Source organism: Callorhinchus milii, unplaced genomic scaffold (genome assembly GCF_018977255.1).
Source record: "Callorhinchus milii isolate IMCB2004 unplaced genomic scaffold, IMCB_Cmil_1.0 Scaffold10, whole genome shotgun sequence".
Lineage (NCBI taxonomy): Eukaryota > Metazoa > Chordata > Chondrichthyes > Chimaeriformes > Callorhinchidae > Callorhinchus > Callorhinchus milii.
Window position 1 is genome coordinate 11,443,045 of NW_024704751.1, and position 23,915 is coordinate 11,466,959.

General features: G+C 45.7%; 2 protein-coding genes and 2 non-coding genes across 6 annotated transcripts; 3 read left to right on the forward strand and 1 right to left on the reverse strand.

The window, feature by feature from the left end:
- The first annotated feature begins 1,308 nt into the window (after positions 1 to 1,308).
- pabpc4 (poly(A) binding protein, cytoplasmic 4 (inducible form)) lies at positions 1,309 to 16,596 on the forward strand. 3 transcript variants are annotated; one of them, XM_007904278.2, is made up of 15 exons: positions 1,309 to 1,559; positions 6,941 to 7,134; positions 7,870 to 7,985; positions 8,295 to 8,434; positions 9,512 to 9,606; positions 10,841 to 10,978; positions 11,495 to 11,590; positions 12,079 to 12,351; positions 12,767 to 12,857; positions 13,486 to 13,602; positions 13,842 to 13,981; positions 14,848 to 14,941; positions 15,161 to 15,291; positions 15,827 to 15,936; positions 16,135 to 16,596. In XM_007904278.2, the coding sequence occupies exons 1-14, from the start codon at positions 1,364 to 1,366 to the stop codon at positions 15,911 to 15,913; spliced, it is 1,908 nt and encodes a 635-aa protein (XP_007902469.1). In that variant the 5' UTR covers positions 1,309 to 1,363; the 3' UTR covers positions 15,914 to 15,936; positions 16,135 to 16,596. The 3 variants fall into 3 exon arrangements, 2 of the variants coding, with proteins under 2 accessions (XP_007902469.1, XP_042194671.1); XM_042338737.1 differs by lacking the exon at positions 1,309 to 1,559 and adding an exon at positions 3,378 to 3,559; XR_488665.2 differs by lacking the exons at positions 9,512 to 9,606; positions 12,079 to 12,351; positions 12,767 to 12,857; ... (4 more) ...; positions 15,827 to 15,936; positions 16,135 to 16,596 and having other exon boundaries at positions 11,495 to 11,539.
- trnae-cuc lies at positions 9,360 to 9,431 on the reverse strand. The gene has a single exon. It is a non-coding gene; the product is annotated as a tRNA-Glu (tRNA).
- On the forward strand, positions 11,120 to 11,247 carry LOC121849817. The gene has a single exon (XR_006085376.1). It is a non-coding gene; the product is annotated as a small nucleolar RNA SNORA55 (small nucleolar RNA).
- Positions 16,597 to 18,399: 1,803 nt separating the features above from the next.
- ppie (peptidylprolyl isomerase E (cyclophilin E)) lies at positions 18,400 to 23,822 on the forward strand. Its single transcript, NM_001293019.1, is given in 10 exon segments — positions 18,400 to 18,440; positions 19,576 to 19,674; positions 20,239 to 20,282; positions 20,745 to 20,771; positions 21,131 to 21,212; positions 21,580 to 21,683; positions 22,013 to 22,136; positions 22,429 to 22,614; positions 23,048 to 23,190; positions 23,645 to 23,822. Coding segments are annotated over 10 exon segments (909 nt in total). The 5' UTR covers positions 18,400 to 18,409; the 3' UTR covers positions 23,714 to 23,822.
- The last annotated feature ends 93 nt before the right edge of the window (positions 23,823 to 23,915 follow it).

Below are 23,915 nucleotides of genomic sequence, written 5' to 3' on the forward strand. Positions count from 1 at the left end.
TCTCGCTCTGATTTTTTTCCGGCTGCTCAGGAAATGACGGCGATGGGTTCATTGCCCCCGGTATAAAACAGCTGCTGGGGGGAGAGGTTCTTCCTCTGTCTCCTGGCCCCACAGACAGCAGCAGAGCCCACAGTGGGTGAGAGTGAGTGTGGAGCGGACATCACCAGCAGTAGCCACTCACTCACTCACTCACGGATACACAGTATCTATCATATATATCATCTCTATCTCACGTCATATATAAATATATATATACATATATACGTGTGTTATATATTATAGAGGGGAAAAAAAACTCAGAAAAACACCGCAAAAGTTTCATTTGGAAGGAAACAAATAATAACACTAATAAGAAGGAAAAAAAAACAACAAACTACTTTTAAATGTTTTATTTATTTATTTATAGTGGGGGCGGAAAAAAATGAACAAACAAAGTGAGAAGCACTGAGCAAAACCCAAGTCAAGAGAGAGGGACACAGACAGACAGAGACACAGAGTGAGAGACACAGACACAGAGAGAGACAGAGACACAGACAGAGAGAGAGAGAGGTCTAAACTTTTTAAAGGGTTTTTCATCTGTTATTAACATAAAAAGGAGCATAATTTTTTTTTAAAAAAAGGTGGTGGGGGGGAGAGAAAAAACTTAATTCCGAGGTTTGAGGATTGATTTCAAAGGAGATTGAAGAGTATTTTTCTCCCTCACCCCCAAAAAAAGAGGAATCAAAACCTGTTTTCCTGCAGAATTTTTTAATATATATATATTATATACGTATACACGCGCACATAACAGGTAGACGTAACGAAGAAAGTTGTTTTTTTTTATTGTAATTTTTAAAAAAAATATATAAAAAACAAACAGGAAAGACCAGAAACAGTCTGTCGTGGATTTGATTTGAAGATTTCGATCCTGAGAAGGGAAAGGGGGAAAAAAAACATTTATAATAATAATAATAATCATAATAATAATAATAATTATAGTCCTTGCATTTGATACAGCGCCTTAATAATCCGTTGGGAAAGTTTCTGGCAGTTTCTCTGCGCTGAATTGATTGCTAACGTCGCGAGGCGGTTTGAAGGGGGAGGTTAATTACCATTTCAATTGATTCGGTTTGTTTCTCCCAAAGGGCACGGTTTCACTTTCTCTCTCTCTCTCTCGCTCTCTCTCTCAGTCACGCTCGCTCTCTCGCTCGCTCTCTCTGTCAACCTCTTCCCACGTTCACTCTTGATTCTTCACTCTTATCTCTCTCTCACACTATTATTCACTCTCTTATACTCACTCACTCTCACACACGCTCGCTCTCTCCCACTCTCACACACTCACTCACTCACTCTCTCTCCCACTCGCTCTCTCTCCCGCGGTGAGATGATGACCGCGGCTGGGGCCAGCTACCCCATGGCCTCTCTGTACGTGGGGGACCTTCACTCTGACGTGACGGAGGCGCTGCTGTATGAGAAGTTCAGCCCGGCCGGGCCGGTGCTGTCCATCAGGGTTTGTCGGGACATGATCACCCGGCGGTCACTGGGCTACGCTTACGTCAACTTCCAGCAGCCCCCTGACGGTGAGCAACCCCCTCCCCCTTTCCCCCCCGGGGTTAATCCAGTATAATCTTCTCGCTGACCGTCCTCTAACCGCTCGCTGACTGTCCTCTAACCTCTCGCTGACCGTCCGCTAACCTCTCGCTGACCGTCCTCTAACTTCTCGCTGACCGTCTGCTAACCTCTCGCTGACCGAGCCGCTGCCTCTCCAGGTATGTACACACTCGGGCGCCTGAGGCCAAGGAGTGGCCAGTGGACTGATCTGTTACCGTGAACCAGATCTGTCACCGGTTACAGTACCCGGACCTCGGTTACCAACAGCCAGATATCCATTATGAAGAACCATGTCTTTGTAATCATTACCCATATATTGATTAGCAATGGCCGGATGGTATTACCCCTATATTGATCAGCAATAATCATGCACCAGTTATCATTAAAACTATCCGTTATCACTAACCATAATCTAACATCAGTTGCTATTATCAGATATTGATTGACAATGGCCAATTATCAGTTATCATTAGCTCTATCTTAGTTCCCCTTAACTCAATATTGTTTAATATCCAGATATCAGCTGATCATTAAATCAGATCCCTCCTTAGTTTCTGTTGACCATTGACAGACCATATTACCATTGACTAAATTTCAGTTTCTGGAAGCCAGGTAGGTGAGCATTAATTATTATTGTTATTATTTTGAATTAGCAATAGCTAGGTATCCATTATCAATAGCCAGGTGTCAGTTACCATTCGTAAGGCACAAATTGCCAATAATTTAACTTTACTCACTTGCAGCAAGCCTGCTTTATCTTAAGGACGCAATTTAAGGCACATTCTCAGCTCAGACGTACGAAAGTCGCTCACGTTTAGATGTGTCTGGTTGGAGCATGTTGTCACCACTGCCGATAAAGGGGATGAGAACTGTTCATATCCACCTGCTCAGTATGCAATCGATAAATCAATCAATCAATCAAATAAATAAATGTGCAGGAATCAGATTTCAGTAACTGAATTGAACTGAGGCGTGTGCAGTAGCTGGTGGCCTTTGTAAGGCCCTGAAGGGGCCCAGTGGTTGAAATCTTAATGACTTTAAATAGCAAGAAATCGATCTCCTTAAAATACATCGGTGACTGTATTGTGTGTTTGGTGAGGCCTGGATTGAAAGTGGACGCCCGTGGATATGTTACTGGGGAACGCAAGATGGACTGGCGAACGGGTTTGCCTTCAGACAGTGCTGTCCTCGATCCAGCAGTACACGATCAGTCCCTGTATACCACTCGCTGTCCCTGCTCCTATTTTGGGGGAGTTTTAAAATTAGCTTCTTGTCTGCTTTTCTGGCCCATTGATCTGGTTTGTCACTAGAGACAGCTTGTGCGGAACACGACTGCAACACAGCCCTCCGCGCTCCCTTTTTGCTGGTTTCCTTACATCCCCCAAACACCCCCACCCCTCCCATCAGCCCGCAAAAGTTACTGGGTCCAGTTTTGTGCTCCTTGGGGTTAAAGCCATTTGCTTCAGAAAGTACCTCAAGGTCTGTGGTTGGTTTGAATCATTGTGGGAATTTATCCTCGGTCCGCGTGCAAGCTCGATATGGAAAGGGAAATGGATGTGAAGTGTTGTGCTTAACCACTCAACAGGGGCTCAGTGCGTCACGGCTACCGGCTCACACAATAGCGTAGAGACATCTGCTCACGAGGCTTTTGTGGAGGTGCTTCAATCAGAAACTCGTGTGCTAGAATGCAGTTCAATGTTCACTGTTGCAGTTGGATTTTTTTTGGTGGCGCTCTTGTTTAATGTTTGTTTGTTTTTTAAAAAAAAATCTTTTTCAGTTGCTGTTCTGTGATCCACCTGACATCACAGCTCCAGCTTTAACACAAAATCACTGAACGGCTCTGATGCTGAGCCAAACTGTGCGGCAGTCGTGGGCTATAACCACAGTTCTCAGCCGTTCGGAATCAATCCTCCTTTATCTAATTCAGACATAAATGTTGGGTATTCAGCTACCAGCAACTACACACATGGTAAGGAACAATTCTAGAGCATTTACCCCCACCCCCCCTTCTCTCCACAATGAAATATGAAGTAATATCTGATGTATCCACTCTAGCATCGCCCAGTCTTCTCTCCCCTTTATCTAATCTTTCCTGTCGTGTGAAACTGTAAGGACTTTGCTGCACCTCCATTTTCTGCCACTCAATGCGATGCAAATTCTTCTGGCCTTTCAGACCGATCAGTCACTACACTTTACAGTACGTCCTGTGAAGCGCTTTGAGACATGTCAACGACGTACTAAGGCGCTATATCAAATGCAAGGCTTTTTATTATTATTATTGCCAGATTCAACAGGTCAATTAGGACACCATGTTTGCTGTGTATATTAAGCAGCATTTGGTTAGTGTCAGTTATCTGTTAACTTTCAGTCTCCGATAGTATTAGAAATCCCTGACACTTTACCCTTTCTTTTCCTTCTGTCATTCTGATCTTGATTGTGTTCATCTTATATAACCCAAGTGGTTTGATGCCACCCTAACTCCTGTTGTGTGTATTGGTCTGTGTCGATTCTAACAACTTGTATGAAGAGACTTGTTTTGTGGTGTCTGTCATGTCAAATATTGTGACAGTCTGAGTTCTGACGCTTAACCTGTAGATGAAGAACTGCACACTAGTTAACTTAGTCAGATCAATGACAAAACTACACACACTTAGTAAAATGGGGTTAATGGGCTTCCAGGTTTCTGTGTACTTTACTTCTTCAACCAACTGCATTTAAGTACTCCAAATATCATCGAAAATGGTCACGGAACTTAAAACGCAAAATGAGATTGTTCAAACCGCGTCTCAGTCAAAATCATTTGCACATTTACAATCAATTGAATAGTTAGGATCAGATTTGTGTTGAACTGAGTGAGAAAATGTTCACTTATTTGTAGTTCCTTTTTATAATTCAGTAAAAATAGTAGGTTGTGTTTGTCTCGTGAGGACTTGTACTGTAATGCAGTTGAACCCTTGGAAAGGAGAGCGAGTTAAACAGTAGCCAGTTCAATGCTGATTCTGCTCTCATGCTAACACATGCCTTTAAAGGACCACATGAGGCTAAAAATAGACAGTAATGAAGTACAAAAGAGGGCCTCTGTGAAAGAGATGTGTAACATTGGCTTCAGAAGCACAATGGATAACCTTTTATAGATATTCCGCCTTATCAAAGGCTTTGTTATTATTGAAGGGTTATTTACCACAAGGTTTCTCTTTAAAAACAACCTGGTAATAAACTGTAATTCTTTCAGGGAGATATTGGATCACCCTGTCACATTTTGAGAGTTAAAGTTTGTGCTTGGTTCCTGAAAGTGGACAAATTAACATGTATTTGCAGTGACTGTATTATACAGGAGCTTGTTGGAGGATTTCCTTCCAAGTATAAAAACATCCTGTGCGAAAGATCTGAAAGGAATTGATATCGAAATACTTGTATTTATTTGATGAGGGCGCATTGTAACTGAGGTTTGGGATGTTCAAAAAATAATAATAATAATAATTTGGTCACTCAATCCACGACGGTTTGTGGGACACTGTTCTGTACAATTAGCTGCTGCGTATTGCCTGCAAAATATACAGTCTATTCAGTGTATTCTGTGAAGCGCTTTGAGATATCTCAACGACGTAATAAGGCGCTGTATCAAATGCAGTGACAAAGATTTTTTTAAGGGAAAAGCGATTTGCCAATCTACTAACAACCGGGTTCCTACTTATTGCTGGTAAACAGAGGCGTGTGGATTAGGGAAACTTGCCCAACATTTCGCCCTACACAGGAATCGAACCCAGGTCCTCTTACTTGCGAGGCACGTGCTCTAACCCCTGAACTACAGGACTCCACAAACAGAAAAACGAGAGGGGATAATACATGTAACTAAACAGGAAATCTCGCTTCTTTTTTAAAAAAATCTGAGCAATTAGTTACAGATTTGCTATTAACTGAATGATTCTGCAGTGGCCAAATTGATGTATTCCCCACAGATTAGAGCAGATTAGTGATAATGGTGACATCTGTTGTCAGTGAGAGTGATGTCTGACACACTGGGAGCTGAGCCAAGAGCTGTGAGCACTGACAAACACATTGAACCCTAAACCTCGGTGACTGCTTCGAGCCTCAGTGTGGGCACTTCAGAAAAGGGTATTTAAGTCTATAATGTTCTCCCTAAGTGGCGGTGGAGGTTTCAATGTCAAGTTGAGCCCAGCAGAAGAACGTTTGAAACCAGTGAATGAGCATTAATTACCCTGGTCATTCAGGGCTCAAGACATTTTAAGACATTGTTTTGCCGTTTGTTTCAAAATCATTGAAGTGTTCGGTTTTCTACAGAGCAGTTTCTCGAAAGTCATGTCCAGTATCCAACCCTTGAGTATATCTACTCTACATCCACACACTTGTTGTGACATCTACTGTATGTGGAATTCTTGATCAGAATAATGAAAGGATAAAGAACAAGACTCTTTTTCTCTATCTTGGAATTTGAGGTCAACCAACCTGACCTGGTTGTCTGTGGGTGGAATGGGCTTTAATTAAGGTGTGGGGAGTACTTGTCTGTTTTATTAAAGCAAAGAGTGAGCAGTACCTGTGTGTGTGGGTGTGTGTAGGTATCCTTTAAGGGTTGAGTTTTCCTGTTCTTTCAATGAAGGAAGTCATGGGAAGGAGAGAAGGAGAGGGTTTCGACGTGCAATCTGCCTCATAGGAACATAGGAAAAGTCGAGAGTTGAAGAGTGATTTGGTTGACACAATCTCAATCTTTACTATATTTAATACCATCTTGTTTTGAATGCTCCTACCATTTCTCCCCTCTCTCCTCCCACCCCCCATGTGATAGAGTGAGTCAACTATTTCTACACAATATCTGTTTTAAAACTGTTCTTTACAATTTATGGTGTTTTCATCCCCCACGTCCTATTTTCTGAATTCACTCTTAACTATATCATAAACACCTCCATGAGATTTCTCAGCTACCTCCTCTCTAACAGGATAGAAATGAAGTTACCCTTGTCTTTTCTCTGAGGGATCAAGGCTGCAGCTTTTCTCTGTACCCTTGCTAAGGCTTGTACGGTATATCATTTTGTGGATTGCTGACCGGAACCAAACTCACTTCTTTGTGTGTACTCTCGCTGGTGCTTTGCAGAGCTCCAGCGAGTTGCTCTGCACTGTTGTGGCAATATATACCAGAATTCTGTTCGCTTTTTTAATTGGTTCTTCATATTGTCCTGACATTACAAGTAATGGTTCCACCATCACTCCCAAGTATCTCTCTCTAATATCCCTACGCTAATTCAATCTAATTCATTGTTGACATGTGATGCACATTTTTTTGCACTGGGCAATGTGGGTTAAGACGGCTGTTAAAGTGTTCTTACTATTGTAGCTGAACGAGCGTTGGATACCATGAACTTTGACGTCATCAAGGGCAAGCCGATTCGCATCATGTGGTCACAGCGTGACCCTTCATTGAGGAAATCCGGGGTGGGGAACGTGTTCATCAAGAACCTGGACAAATCCATCGACAACAAGGCTTTGTACGACACCTTCTCGGCATTTGGAAATATCTTGTCTTGTAAGGTGTGTGTGGAACTAGAAGTACATTTAGATTTTTAAAAACTAAAGGGGTTAAGGGATATGGGGATAGGACGGGTAAATAGAATTGGGTTAGAAGATCAGCCATGATGTTATTAAATGGCAGAGCAGGCTTGAGGGGCCGAATGGCCTATTTCTGCTCCTACGTCTTATGTTCTTATGACATAAGAATTAGCTAGACAAGAGAAAACCAAGGTCCATCCAGTTTGCCTTCCACCATCCTGGCAGATGCTTGACATGTTGGGTCCCAAACTACATACTTTATCCCATAATACTTGATAGAAATGAGACCTCCCTTCAAACTTCCAACTATTTTATGTTCCATTGGAACAACAAAAATCCCATGCCTGTGTGCCTCAATACAGTTGTAAGCTTAGGGGCAGAGTTGCAGCATTTGCAGGGAGACTGAAGGACTGGTAATGTAAATGGAAAGTGATTGGAACATGAGTCCAGGTTGTTTATATGTGTCTCTGCTGCACACAGGCTCCACCATTCCCACCGCTGCATACATTGATTAGCCAAATACCTCGATTACAAGGTCTGTGGAAAATGTCCTTCTGTAAATGAGAAACCGATTAGTATAAGTGCCAAATTGAAGTGGGTCAAGTACACCACTTCAGAACACAAGTGTGCACCAGTGTTCCCTCTGAACTGCCTTGTACTGCCTTGTGTCTCAGAGCGTTCGGGCTCTGTCATTGCTGAGTAATTTCCTGCCCTCAGGTGGTGTGCGATGAAAATGGCTCCAAAGGATACGCCTTTGTTCACTTTGAGACCCAGGACGCAGCAGACAGAGCCATTGAGAAAATGAACGGCATGTTGCTGAACGATCGCAAAGTGTAAGTATTCGGGACCTGCCTTTAAATGGTTAACTGGCTTTAAGATCCACTTGACCAGATCTGAATAGTAATAATATCATAATAATAATAATACCTCCATTTGATATAGAGCCTTATCACGTCATTGAGACGTCTTGAGGCCCAAACCATTGACCGGTTTGAAATCCTAATTAGTGCAGTTCTGTTCACAGTGGAGAGGGTGACATTGTGGGTTTTAAACGTTCAACTTACTAGTCAGTGTTTACCTGACAGAGGACTGCCCTTGATTTGAATGTCTGTAAATCTTGTCCTACCCTTTCTTTTCCTTAGATTTGTTGGCCGTTTTAAGTCCCGTAAAGAAAGGGAGGCCGAACTGGGAGCAAAGGCCAAAGAGTTCACCAATGTTTACATCAAAAACTTTGGCGAGGACATGGATGATGATCGGCTCAAAGAAATGTTTGATAAATTTGGTGAGTGGGATTTTTCGGAGCTGATGTGCTGCCTCGGTGACACCTGATACAATGCTCCAATTGAGATTAGTCAGGTAGAGGTTTCTCAATCCAATGCGAGAAATAATTCTCCCCCCTCCTCTCCCATTGCTCCGGTTACAATGCTTTTATCTGTCTATGAAATCATGGCTGGGGTTCCCTTCAGCGTGAACAATCTTATGGTCTTTTAATCGCTGACGTCAGTGATAACAGAGACACTGGTACCTGTTAAGTCTTCCTTCCCAATAGTGATTTCCCCTCCAATCTGCTGAGTTTCTGCTGTGAGTAGAAGTCAGACGCCCCCCCTGACCTGACCTAATCGACTGCGTGGAGAATGCTGGGGGCAAGTGGCCACAAATGGTACGAGTGGTTTACTGATGTTGACCTGAAGATGCAGCCGGTAGATTTCACCTTGTTATCACTTATGTCATTGCCCTCCAGTATCTGAGATACACAGAGGAATGCGCACAGGGAGGAGATACGCTTAACCTAAATACCGTCAACAAATCGAGAGGCGGACAATCCATCAGAGTGATGGAGAGATGGGCAGCACAACACTTTGCCCCTACCCTGGCAGGAGCTTCCGTAGACGAGTGACAATAATAATAATAATAATAACAATAATCCTTGCATTTGATATAGCGCTTTTCACGTCTTCTCATCGTCTCAAAGCGCTTCACAGACTGTAAATAGACTGTAAAGTGAATAGACTGTAAAGTGAATTGACCGCATATTTGTGGGCGAAACACGGCAGCCAATTACGCACAGCAGCCTCCCCACAAACAGTCGTGGATTGAAAATGACCAATTTATTATTGTTTTCTTCTCTTGAGGGATTAGTATCAGGTCGTGTGTGTGTGTGTGTGTGTGTGTGGAGTAAGGAAACTTGCCCAAGGTTTCGCCCTGACCTGACCTGCCGGGAATCAAACCCAGGTCTCTCGCTTGAGAGGCGAGCGCTCTCACCACTGAGCTACAGGACTCCACAATTCTATCTGCTGCTTTGTGGTTTCCTATCTGTTGAGATTTCATCTGTCCTTCTGTTTTCTCTTTGCCCTCTTAGGCAAAACCTTAAGTATCAAAGTAATGACCGATCTAAACGGAAAGTGCAAAGGCTTTGGCTTTGTTAGCTATGACAGGCACGAAGATGCTTCCAAGGTGTGTATGGTTGCTTTAAAGGGGATGTTACTTTTTCTCTTTACGGTGGGGGAGAGGGGGGCAGATTAAAACTGTTACTGTAAGATACCCTCTCCCTTAAATAAACATATCCCTTAAATAAACATATCTAGCCATTTAATACGTCAATTATTGTAAGGCAAAATAAGTGCCCCAAATTAGTCCAGATGGAAACGAAGCTTACAAATGGCAGGTTAATCCGAGCAGTTTATTTTATATCAATGGGGAGAAATTCACTCAATCAATCCTGATGCAACCACATATACATTAATGGTCCTAATCTCAAACCTGTTTTGCCCTATTCAGTTATTAAATTGATCTTGTTTTTTTTGGACAATGTCTTCAGTTGATGGATAAATGCAAGGAGTTCTTTTTTTAAAAAAAATATCATTGTAATGATCCAGATTGGTGCCTTAGTGTGTTTCTGCTCAGCTGCAGTTGATATTGAAACTCATTCAGAAACACCTGAAGAGCAGAGCCAGTAACATAAATCTTTATTATAAACCCCGATTGGCTCCTTACTTTGTCCTTCTTTTCCCAGTTAGTGCTATTTTCTCCCTCCTGATTTATTCGGTCTCGTTTGCATACTAATAATTCTCTTTAACGCTTTTCATTGATATTGTGGCCTGGTATATCATCATCCCGGTAGATCTGTACTTCTCTCTCTACTGGAATCTTCCTTTCTTATTGTCTACACTTCTTACTCAACTTCTTGAGGTTGGGGTGAGAGTGGGGGGGAGGGGGTGGAGGGATGTGCGTCGAAAGACCTTAGACATTAAAGGCCTTGTGGGGAGAATGGAACCGAAATAGCCAGTTTTGTGATTGCTTCTCTCTTTAAAAGGACCAATTTAATGTTACTTTGGGCTCTCATTCAGATTTTACAAATGTTCTTTCTGCTGTGGTTAGAAATTGGGATGTGCACAGCCGTAATTCCTCAGATCGGTTCTCAATGTTACCCTGAGTGTGGCAGCCTTGTGCCTTGGTGGTGTCTCTGGCTACGCACAGCGCTAGATGTGCTGTCAAGCTTAATAACGCGTTGCCCTTATTTGTATAAATTAAGTTTGGTGCCTTTTCTGTGTATGTGTGGTGTGTGTGTGTGTGCGCGCGCATGTGGTGTGTGTGCGCGTGTGGTGTGTGTGTGCGTGCGAGTGGTGTTTGCGTGCGTGCGGGTGGTGTTTGCGTGTGTGTGCGTGCGTCTGTGCGTGTGTGTGTTTAGGCTGTGGAAGAAATGAACGGGAAGGAGCTGAACGGGAAGTTGCTGTTTGTCGGCCGGGCTCAGAAAAAAGTGGAGCGCCAGGCTGAGCTGAAACGGAAGTTTGAGCAGTTAAAACAGGAGCGGATCAGCAGGTACCAGGTGTGTGTCTGCGGGGGGCGGGGGTGGGGGCGGGGTGGGAGGGAGGGAGGGGCAGGGTGGTGGGGAGCTGTTCAATGTTGTTTCGGTGTGTGGGGGGGACAACGGCAGCTTACGATGATGTATACGAAGCTGGGGATTGTAGCACTTTGCTCTCAGTCGTTCTGCTGTGTGGTGCGGAGCGCGGAGGGCAGAGGTGCCACAGTAAAGCGGAGTAAATCCAGATGGGTTTCCTGTACGATGGGACCCGTCTCTACAGCTTTGCAACAAATGCTGAATTATTTGCACCCGGGTCATTTCAAGGTGTTTTATTCTCTTCGGAATTAGGGCTTGTGAGAAAATTCCTCAGTTCCCCNCCCCTCCCAAGTGTCTTGATTTTAACCCCTTAGCTTGTTTGTGAATTAGGAGCTGAGAGGCAATCACTAAAGCACTGTCGGAATATTTAATTTCTTCCTTGTGTTTGGATGCTCCAGAGGTACTTGTGTAATGTCTGAATGACACACACCGTATGTTTTGCAGGGAGTGAACCTTTACATCAAAAACTTAGACGACACAATCGATGATGAAAAGCTAAGGAAAGAGTTTGCGCCGTTCGGCTCAATCACCAGCGCCAAGGTAATAATAATAATAATAACCATCATATTAATAATCCTCGCATTTGATCTAGCGCCTTTATCACCTCGTCGAGACGACACAAAGAGCTTCACAGAATACGGTGTAAAGTGCAGCGACTGTGCATTTTGTGGAAGAAACGCCAAAGCCATGTGCGCACAGCAGCGTCCCCACAAACAGTCCTGGATTGAGTGACCACATTTTATTTATTTGTTTGTTTGTTTGTGTGCATGTGTGTATGTATGTATCTGTGTGTGTGTATTTATGGAGGGATTATTGTGGTTTTTTACGAACCAATACAAAGAATAAATTAAAACCGAGCATTGAGAACTCGAATTGTAACGCGACCGCACTCATTCGATTTCCTGCATCGCTGTTTTTGAGCTCGCTGGGACCCCGCCCCGGGCGAAGACTGCTATATACATAACTGCAAGTTGTTGTTGTCGTTGTTGTAAAGTGTGGCATTTTTACCGTTGCTTGTGTTCCATCAGATCATGTTGGAGGATGGCCGCAGCAAAGGTTTCGGGTTCGTCTGTTTCTCGTCTCCCGAAGAAGCCACGAAGGCCGTGACGGAGATGAACGGGCGGATTGTCGGCTCCAAGCCCCTGTACGTGGCCCTGGCCCAGAGGAAGGAAGAACGTAAAGCGCACTTGACCAATCAGTACATGCAGAGGATCACGGGGATGCGGGCAATGCCGGCCAACACCATCATCAACCAGTTCCAGCCGGCGGCCGGTGGCTACTTCATGCCAGCTGTCCCTCAGGTGAGAGGCTTCCTGATAACCCAGCAACAACTTAACCCACGGTCGAAGAGGAAGTTCTTCAGATGGGGAGGACGGGGGAACTGGCAGAGGCGAGAGAGGAAGAGTGTTACAGAGTTTCAGTGGTAATGGCTGAAAACCCGGCCCGATCACGCTCAGCGTTGATTTGGGTGCAGTTTGGTTGTAACTTTAATCAACCGCAGTGATCGAGGCAGATTAAATACATTCAGAATGATTTGTTGGTGAACTGATGGCCTCCCATTGGTGTATTGAAGCTCGTCCAGTTTGCCGTTAAAGTGGGTTTAGATTGAAGTCCTTCGAGGGTTACAGACACATCAGGGATGAGCATCCACCCATAGTTTGGGTTTGTGACGCATTGATCGAGACACAGGTTTGATTGGATTTGGTTTGATTTCAGGCACAAAGCAGAGCCACCTATTACGCTCCAAATCAGATGGCGCAAATGAGACCCAATCCACGTTGGCAACAGCAACAAACCAGACCTCAAGGTGAGCTTTACATCTGGGCTTGTGGTTTGCGTCGGTCGCTTGCATCTCATGAATCATTTTGTGTGCAAAGCAATAAGATTTATTATAACAATAATAATCCTGGCATTTGATACAGCGCCTTATCATGTCTTCGAGACATCTCAAAGCGCTTTGCAGGTTATATAGTAAAGTGTAGTGACTGTATATATTTGTGGGCCAAACACAACAACCAATTGCGCACAGCAGCGTCCCTTACAGCCGTGGATTGAGTGACCCAAAGTAAATACCTTTTTTTAACGTATTAGAGCCCCCAGAAAGCAATCCGCCAAAGCACCAGATTGTGACGTGCCGCGGGTGTGTGGACTGAGGTAAAGTAGCTCCACAGCTGCCGCGCAACGAATGAATTAATATTCACGATGGCATTGGAGCTTGAGTGGATCGGGGATCACGGAGTGCTCGTAAACCAGATTGTGTTTTGATAATAATAATACTAATCCTTGCATTTGACACAGCGCCTCATCACGTCTTCGAGATGTCTCAAAGCGCTCCACAGGATACGTTGTAAAGTGAACTGACTGTGTGTTTGTGGGCAAAACGCAGCAGCCGATTGCGCACGACAGGTGTTAATGTGGAGCCTTTGTTGTGACAGGGTTCCAAGCTGTGCCCAACGCCCTGCGGCAGGGTGGCCCCCGGCCATCTCTGCGCCACCTCTCGCCAGCGGGAACCACTCCGGGGCCTCGGGGAATGCCAAACGCACAGAGGATGGGTGAGGAACGATTTCATTACAGACCATCGGGGAATCAGTCAAGACGCTGTACTCTGACGTTTGAGGACTGGTGTGTGTGTGTCAAGACCCTCCTCTTCGCCGACAACTTGCATTTATGTAGCGCTCTTCGCGCAGGGTAGCGTCCCAGAGCGCTCGAACACAAAGCGTAGGCAGGATAGGGGGACGGGTTAGAATCTGTTGCTTGGAGGGAATGTGACTCAAGGCTTTTGTTATTCCAGGAGTGACCACGGTTCAGAACATGGCTCATCGCCCTGGGATTGCGGGTCCTCCACCACGGGCTGTGACACCGTACAAATACGCCACGACAGTCCGCAACCCGCATCAGCCCCTCGTGCAATCCCAACTCGGGGGGCAGCAGGTACCATCATTCACTGATAGATAGTCACGTGGTTCTTGTCTGCAAGTAAATGACCGAGGTCCGTTTTGCCTATTCAGTGCACGATAATTATCATCATCATCATCATCATAATAATTTGTGGAGTCCTGTAGCTCAGTGGTTAGAGCACTCGCCTCGCAAGCGAGAGACTTGGGTTGGATTCCCGTCAGGTCAGGTCAGGGCGAAACCTTGGGCAAGTTTCCTTACTCCACACACACACACACACACACACACACGTCTGATAATATTCCCTCAAGAGAAAAAAAACAATAATAAATTGGTCACTTCAATCCACGGCTGTTTGTGAGGACGCTGCTGCGCAATTGTCTGCTGCATTTCGCCCACAAATATACAGTCAATTCGCTTTACAGTGTATTCTGTGAAGCGCTTTGAGACATTCAAGGAGTTTAGATTCAAAGATTATTATTATTTCCTGAGCAATTACTAATTGAGGATGAGAATGGTCAAAAATAGAAATCCCACTTTTACTGAATGGTCTGCTCTGTCTGTTCCTTTCTTGAACTATGTTGTAGATGAACCTGTCTGTGCCTAGTTAGTTAGTTAGTTAGTTAGTTGATCTCAGTAGTAAAGCTGCAGTAAGCCTCAGTGTGAAACAAATTGCCTGACTCCCCCTTTTTTGGGAAAAGGGAATAGTGATGAGGAAGGGAGGAGGTAAAAGCCACAGAGGGGTCAGTAACCGATGACTATTTTTGTCTCGTTTGAAATGTTTTTAATTAAACATCGGGAGGAGGTCCCTGGGACCTGGGGCCCTGGGCGGGGGTTGTAAAGGCTTTGTTATCCCGACGTGAAAGGCGCTTTACAAATGTAATTTTTGTATTGTCTCTCAGGCCCCTCAGCCGGCTGTGCTGGTACATGGTCAGGAGCCATTGACGACCTCCATGCTTGCTGCAGCCCCACCTCAGGAGCAGAAACAGATGCTGGGTGAGTGGAAACCAACCGTCCGTCCGTGTCTCTGTCTGTCTGAACCACTTCACTAATTTTGAAGTGTGTTGTTTCGAGCTCCTCAGTACAATTTGGCAATGGCGATTTTGATGCATCTCATTTCTGAATTGATCCGGACGGAGACTAAGCTGTGACTTGTTGCGTTGTTTCAATTCAGCGAGTGTTAAATCGGGGTCTGTTGCTTTGCTTTGTTTCCAGGTGAGCGCTTGTTCCCGTTGATACAGAATATGCATCCTTCCCTCGCGGGGAAGATCACCGGAATGCTTCTGGAGATAGACAACTCCGAGCTGCTGCACATGTTAGAGTCTCCGGAATCGCTTCGATCCAAGGTTTGTACCTTCACGACCATCACTGACTGTCTGACAGGCTGGAACCTGGGGCCCAGAAGGGGAGAGTAACTATTAGTGTAAACCACTTCCACACGTGCTGTATATGACTTCATTGGCTTATACAAAAATTATCCGCCCCGAGGAGAAACATACAATTTAGTTTAGACTTACCCACCTCCACGCCTATTTATGTTTTCCATATATATAACGAGTTGTTTTAAAGTGAGTGTAATCTTCTGGAAACCTGGGTCTCATCAACGTGTGTCTAGTATTCCCAGGGGCACGTTCCACTCCAGCCACGAGGAAACCTTCCACATGTAGGTGACACACACACACACACACACACATACACACGTGTGAAACTCTCTGGTTGGATACTCTCAAGCACGTTATGAGTTCCTGCGTGTGTCAGACACCCGACTGACTTAAATGAAAGTAACGGCGCAAGAATGGGTTACGTATTGCATTTGACCTGAACGTAATGACAGAGGGAGCAATAATCTGATCGACAGTCTGACGTCTGTGGCTCCTGCAGGTTGAGGAAGCTGTGGCTGTGCTACAAGCTCACCAGGCCAAGAAAGAGGCTACTCAGAAAGTCGCTGTGGTTGTTGCTGCATCTTAAACGTCACCTGGAGATCGTACCCGGTAAAGCATCTAAATAAATACTCCGACGCTAATCATTATTGGCTGCCGTGGTTCGCCCACAAAATACACCATCAGTTCACTTTACAGCGGATCCTGGGAAGCGCTTTGAGACGTCTCGAAGACGTGATAAGGCGCTGTGTCAAATGCCAGGACTGTTCTATGCCACAAACGCAGTTACAAATCTGTTTTCAATTGCAGGATTCAAGAAAAGCTGAACGATTCTACACCTTTGGATCCAGGTTTATTCAGACTGGATGGAGCTTGGATTGTTCTTGCCTTTGGGGAGGAGGGGGAAAAAAAAACAAAAAAAAAAACAGAAAAATTCAAAATAATCAGACTGAAACATTTTAAGACTTTGAAAGATATATTTGATATATTTTGATAAAGTATATTGTTATCAAGCAGGACAGACACTACACTGATTTACAACTTGCTTTGTTTGGAGAATAGATATCTGTGGCCAGGATAGATTATTTATTTTTCCGTTGTTTAAGAGAAGAGGAAAGAAATAGCGAATGGTGTGGGGTTGGAGCTGGATTTTTGCTTTGTTTTTTTCCAGTTGGGTTTTAGCGCCGAGATGTGTTTTTGCTTTTTAAAAACTCCGGTTTGCGTAAATCTGGTTGTGGGAGGACAAACAATAAAAACTGCTGTTTCACTAAAGGTTGTCGATGGTCTGATTTATGTCGTCTCTGAACTTGGGAACATCGATGATTCGTGGGATTGTAGACTTGGAACTTTTCTGATATTCATTACTGTAGTTTTTATTTCCCGCTCCCTGTTTCTGCCAATTTTCTCCTGCCTTGAAAGTGTTGACTCCCCAGGAAGGGTTCTAAGTGCCCTGTGTGGAGGGCGCGACATATCAATGCAAGTCGTTGTTCGAAGGGTAAGATCCCACCAGCACCTACTTGTACCTCCAGTACCTTGTCACGAGAGCGTAAGCAAATCTCTTGTGGCTTCACAACTGAGCCTGATACACCCCACACACGCCTCCAACCGTGTAAGCCGGGTTAGCAACGGAAGCAAGATCTCTTAGGGTGACTGAGGCCAACTGTACCCCTGTGTCATGATTCACACTGTCCAGGACCTTCAGCATCTGAAAAGACAGCGATCGTATGGCCAATTCATAGAATCTTACAGCACCGGCCATTAGAAGTCCAGCGCATTTTCCCTTTTCGAGTAACTATCCAATTCTCTTTTTGAGCGCTATGGTATCTGCGGCCGCCGGCCTCTCGGGCGGCGCATTCCAGATCTGTGCCGAGTTTCTCAAGGTCCAGAATAGTAAAACCAGAACAAACAAACCTGCGAAGCACTATTTCAGTGACTATTTCAGTGAGCGAACAGTGAACCTGTGGCACAGGGTCCCTGAGGAGACGGCTCGAAGCCGGAAATGTTGATTAGACAGTTTTAGGAAATAACCTGATGGGGTACGGCACAGGGGGAGCTCAGGACAGGGGTGCAAGTGACCGCCAGGGAGGTGGAAGGCGAACTCGCTGGGACCTGGGACCTTTCTGATCCTGATGTGTGTCTGTGTGTGTGTGTTATACCTATAACGTTGGACGAAGGATTAACATAATTGTTCAAACATTTTAAATTAAAAATAACATTCGGGTATTTTAAAAAACCTCTTTGTGCTATTGTGTACAGTGACCGGGGTTCGATTCCCGGGCGGGTCAGAGCGAAAGCCTGGGACAAGTTCCCTTACTACACACACAGACACAGACAGACACACACACAGACACACGCACACACAGACACAGACAGACGGACACACAGACACACACACAGACACAGACAGACACACACACAGAGACGGACAGACACACACACAGACACAGACAGACACACACACAGAGACGGACAGACACACAGAGACAGACAGACGCTCACACAGACACACACAGACACACAGACAGACACACAGACACACACACACACACACACACAGACACAGACAGACACACACACAGACACAGACAGACACACACACAGACACAGACAGACACACACACAGAGAGACGGACAGACACACAGACACAGACAGACACTCACACACACACAGACACACACACGCGCCTGATAATCCTCTCAATGAAACAAAACGATACCAATTTGGGGGCTGTGCCCCTGTGTGTGTGTGTGTGTGGGGGGTGGGGGTGCCATCGGCTGCCGCGTTTGGGCCCCCGAAACACATGCACAGTCACTACACTCGACAGCGGGTCCCCCTGAAGCGCTCTCAGGGCGCGACCGGGCGCCGGGTCACACCCTCCGGGAACAGTGTCACTGTTCACTATGATTATGGTTATCGATTATTGGTTATTGATTATTGGTTATTGATTATTGGTTGTTGATTGTGATCACCATGTGACCCCCTCCCCCCCCCCCCCCCCCCGGGCAGTGAGGATGGCGGTGCGGTGCGCGCACTGACCACTGGGGGCGCTGTCGGCCCTGAGCCGCGCGGTCTGAGGGACACAACATGGCGGCGACCAAAAGGGTCCTCTATGTGGGTGAGTGGGAGACACACACCGTCACACACCCCCTCACACACCCCCTCACACAGAGAGAGAGAGACCCTCACACACAGAGAGAGACACAGACCCTCACACACACCCTCACACACCCCCTCACACAGAGAGAGAGAGACCCTCACACACACCCTCACACAGAGAGAGAGAGACCCTCACACACAGAGAGAGAGAGACCCTCACACACCCCCTCACACAGAGAGAGAGAGACCCTCACACACACCCTCACACAGAGAGAGAGAGACCCTCACACACACCCTCACACACAGAGAGAGACACAGACCCTCACACACACCCTCACACAGAGAAAGAGAGACCCTCACACACACCCTCACACACAGAGAGAGAGAGAGAGACACAGACCCTCACACAGAGAGAGAGACCCTCACACACACCCTCACACAGAGAGAGACACAGACCCTCACACACAGATGGAGGCAGAGAGTGATAGAGAGACACACACAGCCCCCCCCCCCCCCCCCACACACACACACAGTGACAGAGAGGTCAGGGTCCTGTATGTGGGTGAATGACAGAGACACACATCCAGAGAGACCCTCTTCCCCCCCCCACACACACACATACCCCCCCCACACACACACACACAGACTGAGAGACGTGTGGACAACAATGACGACTGAAGAGACAGAAACGACTTAAGTCGGGGTCAAGTTTTCCGGAGTTTTTGCTGTATTTAACCATATATTTATATGTTTGCGTGTGTGCCCGTGTGTGTGCATGTGTGTGCATGTGTGTGTGGTGTGTGTACATGTGTGGTGTGTGTACATGTGTGGTGTGTGTACATGTGTGTGTGTGTACATGTGTGTGTGCACATGTGTGTGTATGTGTGCGCGCGTGTGTCTGTACATGTGTGTGCACATGTGTGTGCGTGTGTGTACGTGTGTGTGTGTACATGTGTGTGTGCGCGTGCGTGTGTACATGTGTGTGCGTGTGTGTACATGTATGTGTGTGTGTGTACATGTGTGTGTGTGTGTGCGCGTGTGTATGTGTACATGTGCGTGTGCGTGTGTACATGTGTGTGTATGTCTGTGTGTGTGTACATGTGTGTGTGTGTGTGTACATGTGTGCGTGTGTGTGTTGCTGTGTTTAACCACAGGTGGACTTGCTGAAGAGGTGGACGAGAAGGTGCTTCACGCTGCATTTATTCCATTTGGTGACATTATGGACATTCAAATACCATTGGATTATGAAACTGGTGAGTGTTCATTCATCTCCGGCAACTGTTTGCCATTGTATTGGGTTTAAGCTGCTCAGCGAAGAGGTCCTTCTGATCTCTGCTCCGCCTTCTTTCTCCCACCTCAGGCCCCGGCGTATGTCCACCATCGGAGGGTACAGGAGAAATTACTTGGAAGCAAATAATAATAATGATAATAATGACACAGCGCCTTATCACGTCTTCGAGACGTCTCAAAGCGCTTCACACAATATACTGTAAAGTAAATTGACTGTATTTTGTGGACGAAGTCAATCAGGGTTTGGGCCACGGTGGGGATGAGGTCGAGATGGAATATTGTGATGATATTAAAGTGTCTTCCCCAACCCCCCCCCACACATACAGTGACAGAGAGAGAGACACCACACAGCCCCCACCACCGCCCATTTAAAAAACATTCTGAAATTCTCAGTAGATTGTGCAGCTAAGTGTTCGGTGTGACTTTCTCTGGACCTTTGCTCCCTTGTAGTAACTGAGATGCTCTAATTTGTTGGTCACTCCGTGAAGATGGGTGTAAATGGCAACGTGTTATTTTCCCTCCCACAGAAAAACACAGAGGATTTGCGTTCGTTGAGTTTGAGAATGCCGAGGTGAGTGTTTCACTCGATACGCTTCTCGGTGTTTTAGGGCCGGAGACAGCGATGTCTGAACAACGGTGCGTTTTCAAAGAGGCAAAACAAAAAGTGGGAATGACTGGACTGCTTCTGCGATTGCAAGTGATTACTTTGGACCCAAATGGAACTAGAAATTGTTCCATTTTTTTATTGAAGTCTGGGTTGTGGAGTCCTGCAGCTCAGTGGTTAGAGCCCTCGCCTCACAAGCGAGAGGACCTGGGTTTGATTCCCGGGCGGGTCAGGGCGCAACCTTAGGCAAGTTTCCTTACTCCACGCACTCACGTGCCTCTGTTTCCAGCAGTGAGTGCCTCAATACACGTCACTGTTTTCAGCGAGGGGAGACTTTAAGTGTGTGGCAACTTAGTTAATGATGAAAGGCTTAGAAAAACCCTACTGGTTGCTCTGTAACGTTTAATGACTTTACCCGTTCTCTTCCAGGATGCTGCAGCTGCGATCGATAACATGGTAAGTCACCGGTTAAACCTCGCTGTGGACCTCGAGACCTCTCACAGTGCTTCACAGGATAGACTGTAAAGTGTAGTGATTGTGTATTTCGTGGGCAGAACGCAGCAGCCAGTCGCACACAGCGACGTCCCACAAACAGCCGTGGGTTGAATTCCCAGTTCGTGCCGAGTTGGTGAATCTGAGACGCGAATGTTACGATTGCCGTTTGTTGTCGTGGGGGGGAATCATCCAGCGTTCAGCGTCTTGGGGAAGTCGCTAAAGGAAAGAGGCGGAGGGGGAATCTAGGTCTGGTTTTGGATGCCCAACTGAAGAACGAACGACGTGGCCTAATTTTTTCTGTCATCCCTTTCTGCTCGCAGAACGAATCGGAACTCTTTGGGAGGACAATCCGTGTCAATCTGGCCAAGCCCATGCGGATCAAGGAAGGATCCTCCAGGCCGGGTAAGTACCCAAACAACAACAACTACTTAGAGCGCTCGCAAGCCATGAATGCAATTGGCTGCCGAGTTTCACCCACAAAATACACAGCCACTAACTTTTACAGTGTATCCCATGAAGCGCTTTGAGACGTCTCGAAGACGTGATCAGGCGCTGGGTCAAACTCCAGGATTATTATTATTATTATTATTATCTTAAGCAGAGCAGGGAAGAGAAGGGAAAGTTGAAAGTAGTTGCTAATCGTAAAGGTATAAACATTAAAACCTTTCTGTTTAAAGACATTTCTTTGCTGTTAATATTTGAATTATTTGAATCTTTATTGCGCCGCTGTTTGTCGGCTGCAATGTCACCGCTGTGTGTTTGTGCGCAGTGTGGTCGGATGATGATTGGCTGAAGAAGTTTGCTGGAAAGACTCTGGAGGAGAACGAGAGTGAGACACAAGGAGGAGAAGCCACCAACACACAAGCACAGGAGGTGAGGCCGGACAGGTTTAGATATTCTGAGTTCTTTATGTGTTACGTGGTCACCCTCCTACCCCCACCCTCCTACCCCCACTCTCCTACTCCCACCCTCCTACCCCCACCCTTCTACGCCCACTCTCCTACCCCCTCAGGCCTTGTAAACATTCCCATTAGTAAATCAGTGTTGATCGTGTCAAGATTCCTCAAGGAACCGTTTCTCGAATGCCTGTTTAGTTGATATCCTGTGAGTGCTCCGATTGTCGGGAGCTGCGATTTCTTTTAAACGCTGACGGCATTTGATTTTAGGGAGAATCGCCTAATCTCTCCCACGTCTGTCTCTAGGGAGAGCCTCCCACCAAGAAGGTCCGAGCCAATCCGCAGGTGTACATGGACATCAAAATCGGCAACAAACCCGTGGGCAGGTTACGGTTTCTGCTCCGAGCCGATGTGGTGCCAATGACGGCAGGTAAAACAATCCTCGCTACAGCCATGCCATCGTTCTTAGTCAATGGGCAAACGCTGAAAAAGTACTGATAACATGGCTAAACCCCGGCTGTTCCCTCTTCCCCATTTCCTTTTCTCTCGGGAGTAAATGTCTGCAGCCCTCTAGATGTGAGGTGATCATTTTTACCGCTGGGCTATGCAGTGTCAAACCTGACAAACCAGCAAACAGAACACTGGAATACTGTTGCAGATCCCGCAAAACGTGCTTATTTTTAATTGGTGCCTTTCTTTCTCTCTTCCTTGTGGCTCTTCAGAGAATTTCCGCTGCCTGTGCACACACGAGAAAGGGTTTGGGTTTAAAGGCTGCAGTTTCCATCGCATCATTCCCCAGTTCATGTGTCAGGGCGGAGACTTCACCAATCACAACGGGACGGGAGGGAAATCCATCTATGGCAAGAAATACGATGACGAAAATTTCATCCTGAAACACACAGCGACAGGTACATATATATATCAGTGTCCGGTATCGAGCTGTCTTACCGTGTACCGAACAGTGGAACCAGAGAACACGTCAGTAGGAACCCGGTTGTTTGTCGATTGACGGATCGCTTTTCCTGGGATAATAATCCCTTCAAAAAAAATTATTTGGTCGCTGAATCCACGACTGTTTGTGGGGACACTGTTGCGTCCAATTGGCTGCCGCATTTCGCCCTCAAAATATACAGTCAATTCACTTTACAGGATATTCTGTGAAGCGCTTTGAGACGTCAGGAAGATGTGAAAGTACCAAAATTTGGTAAACTAACACATTTGTCATAAAAACAACCTTTGTTCTTGTTGGAAGGACTTTTCCGCTTTTAACCTCGATATTAGTGAGATTGAAAATCTTTTGATGTTGCGCCTCAGTAAGTGATGTACGTGTTGATTTTGTAGGTTTACTGTCCATGGCAAACTCTGGGCCAAACACAAATGGCTCTCAGTTTTTTATTACCCTGGATAAGACCGACTGGTTAGATGGGAAACACGTGGTGTTTGGGGAGGTGATGGAGGGACTCGATGTAATCAAACTAATGGAAGTAAGTAGACATGTGTAAATGTGAATGGTTTGTGTTGTACTGAATGAATTCAGCATTTCCTCAAGTCTTTTGTACTGTTTAGATTTCTTCTCCCTCTCTTGACACAGTTGTAGACTGTGGGACGCTGCTGTGTGCAATTGGCTGCCGCGTTCCGCCCACAAAATGTAGTCAATTCGCTTGACAGTCTATTCTGAGAAAGCGCTTTGAGACGTTTCGAAGACGTGATGAGGCGCTAAATCAAATGCAAGGATTATTATTGTAATTATTCCGTGAAGCGCTTCGAGGCGTCTCGACGATGTGATAAAGCGCATTATCAAACGAAAGGATTATTATTAAATATGGATTGCAGTTTGAATATAAAGAACTTAGTTTGCTTGTGACTTTAGTTCGGATTGGCTTTCTCCCCCCTCACCCACTCCTCTCAAATGTGCATAATCCACTTTCTGTTTCCCAGGCTCAAGGAACCAAGAGTGGGAAACCCAAAGAGAAAGTGATCATCTCCGACTGTGGAGAGTATGAGTGACTCCAAACAACGTCGTTCCACAAGCCATTTCCTCTCTCACCCCATAATCCATAACAACTGGTATGAGTACGATTTTTGTAAATATTTTTGCAAAATAAATTTTTTATTTAAAAGAAAACTTTGGTAGCTTTCTATCCAGCCAATCACATTTCCTCCCCCCACCTTTATTGCTTTTTTATCCTGGTTCGCTGTAAATATTTCA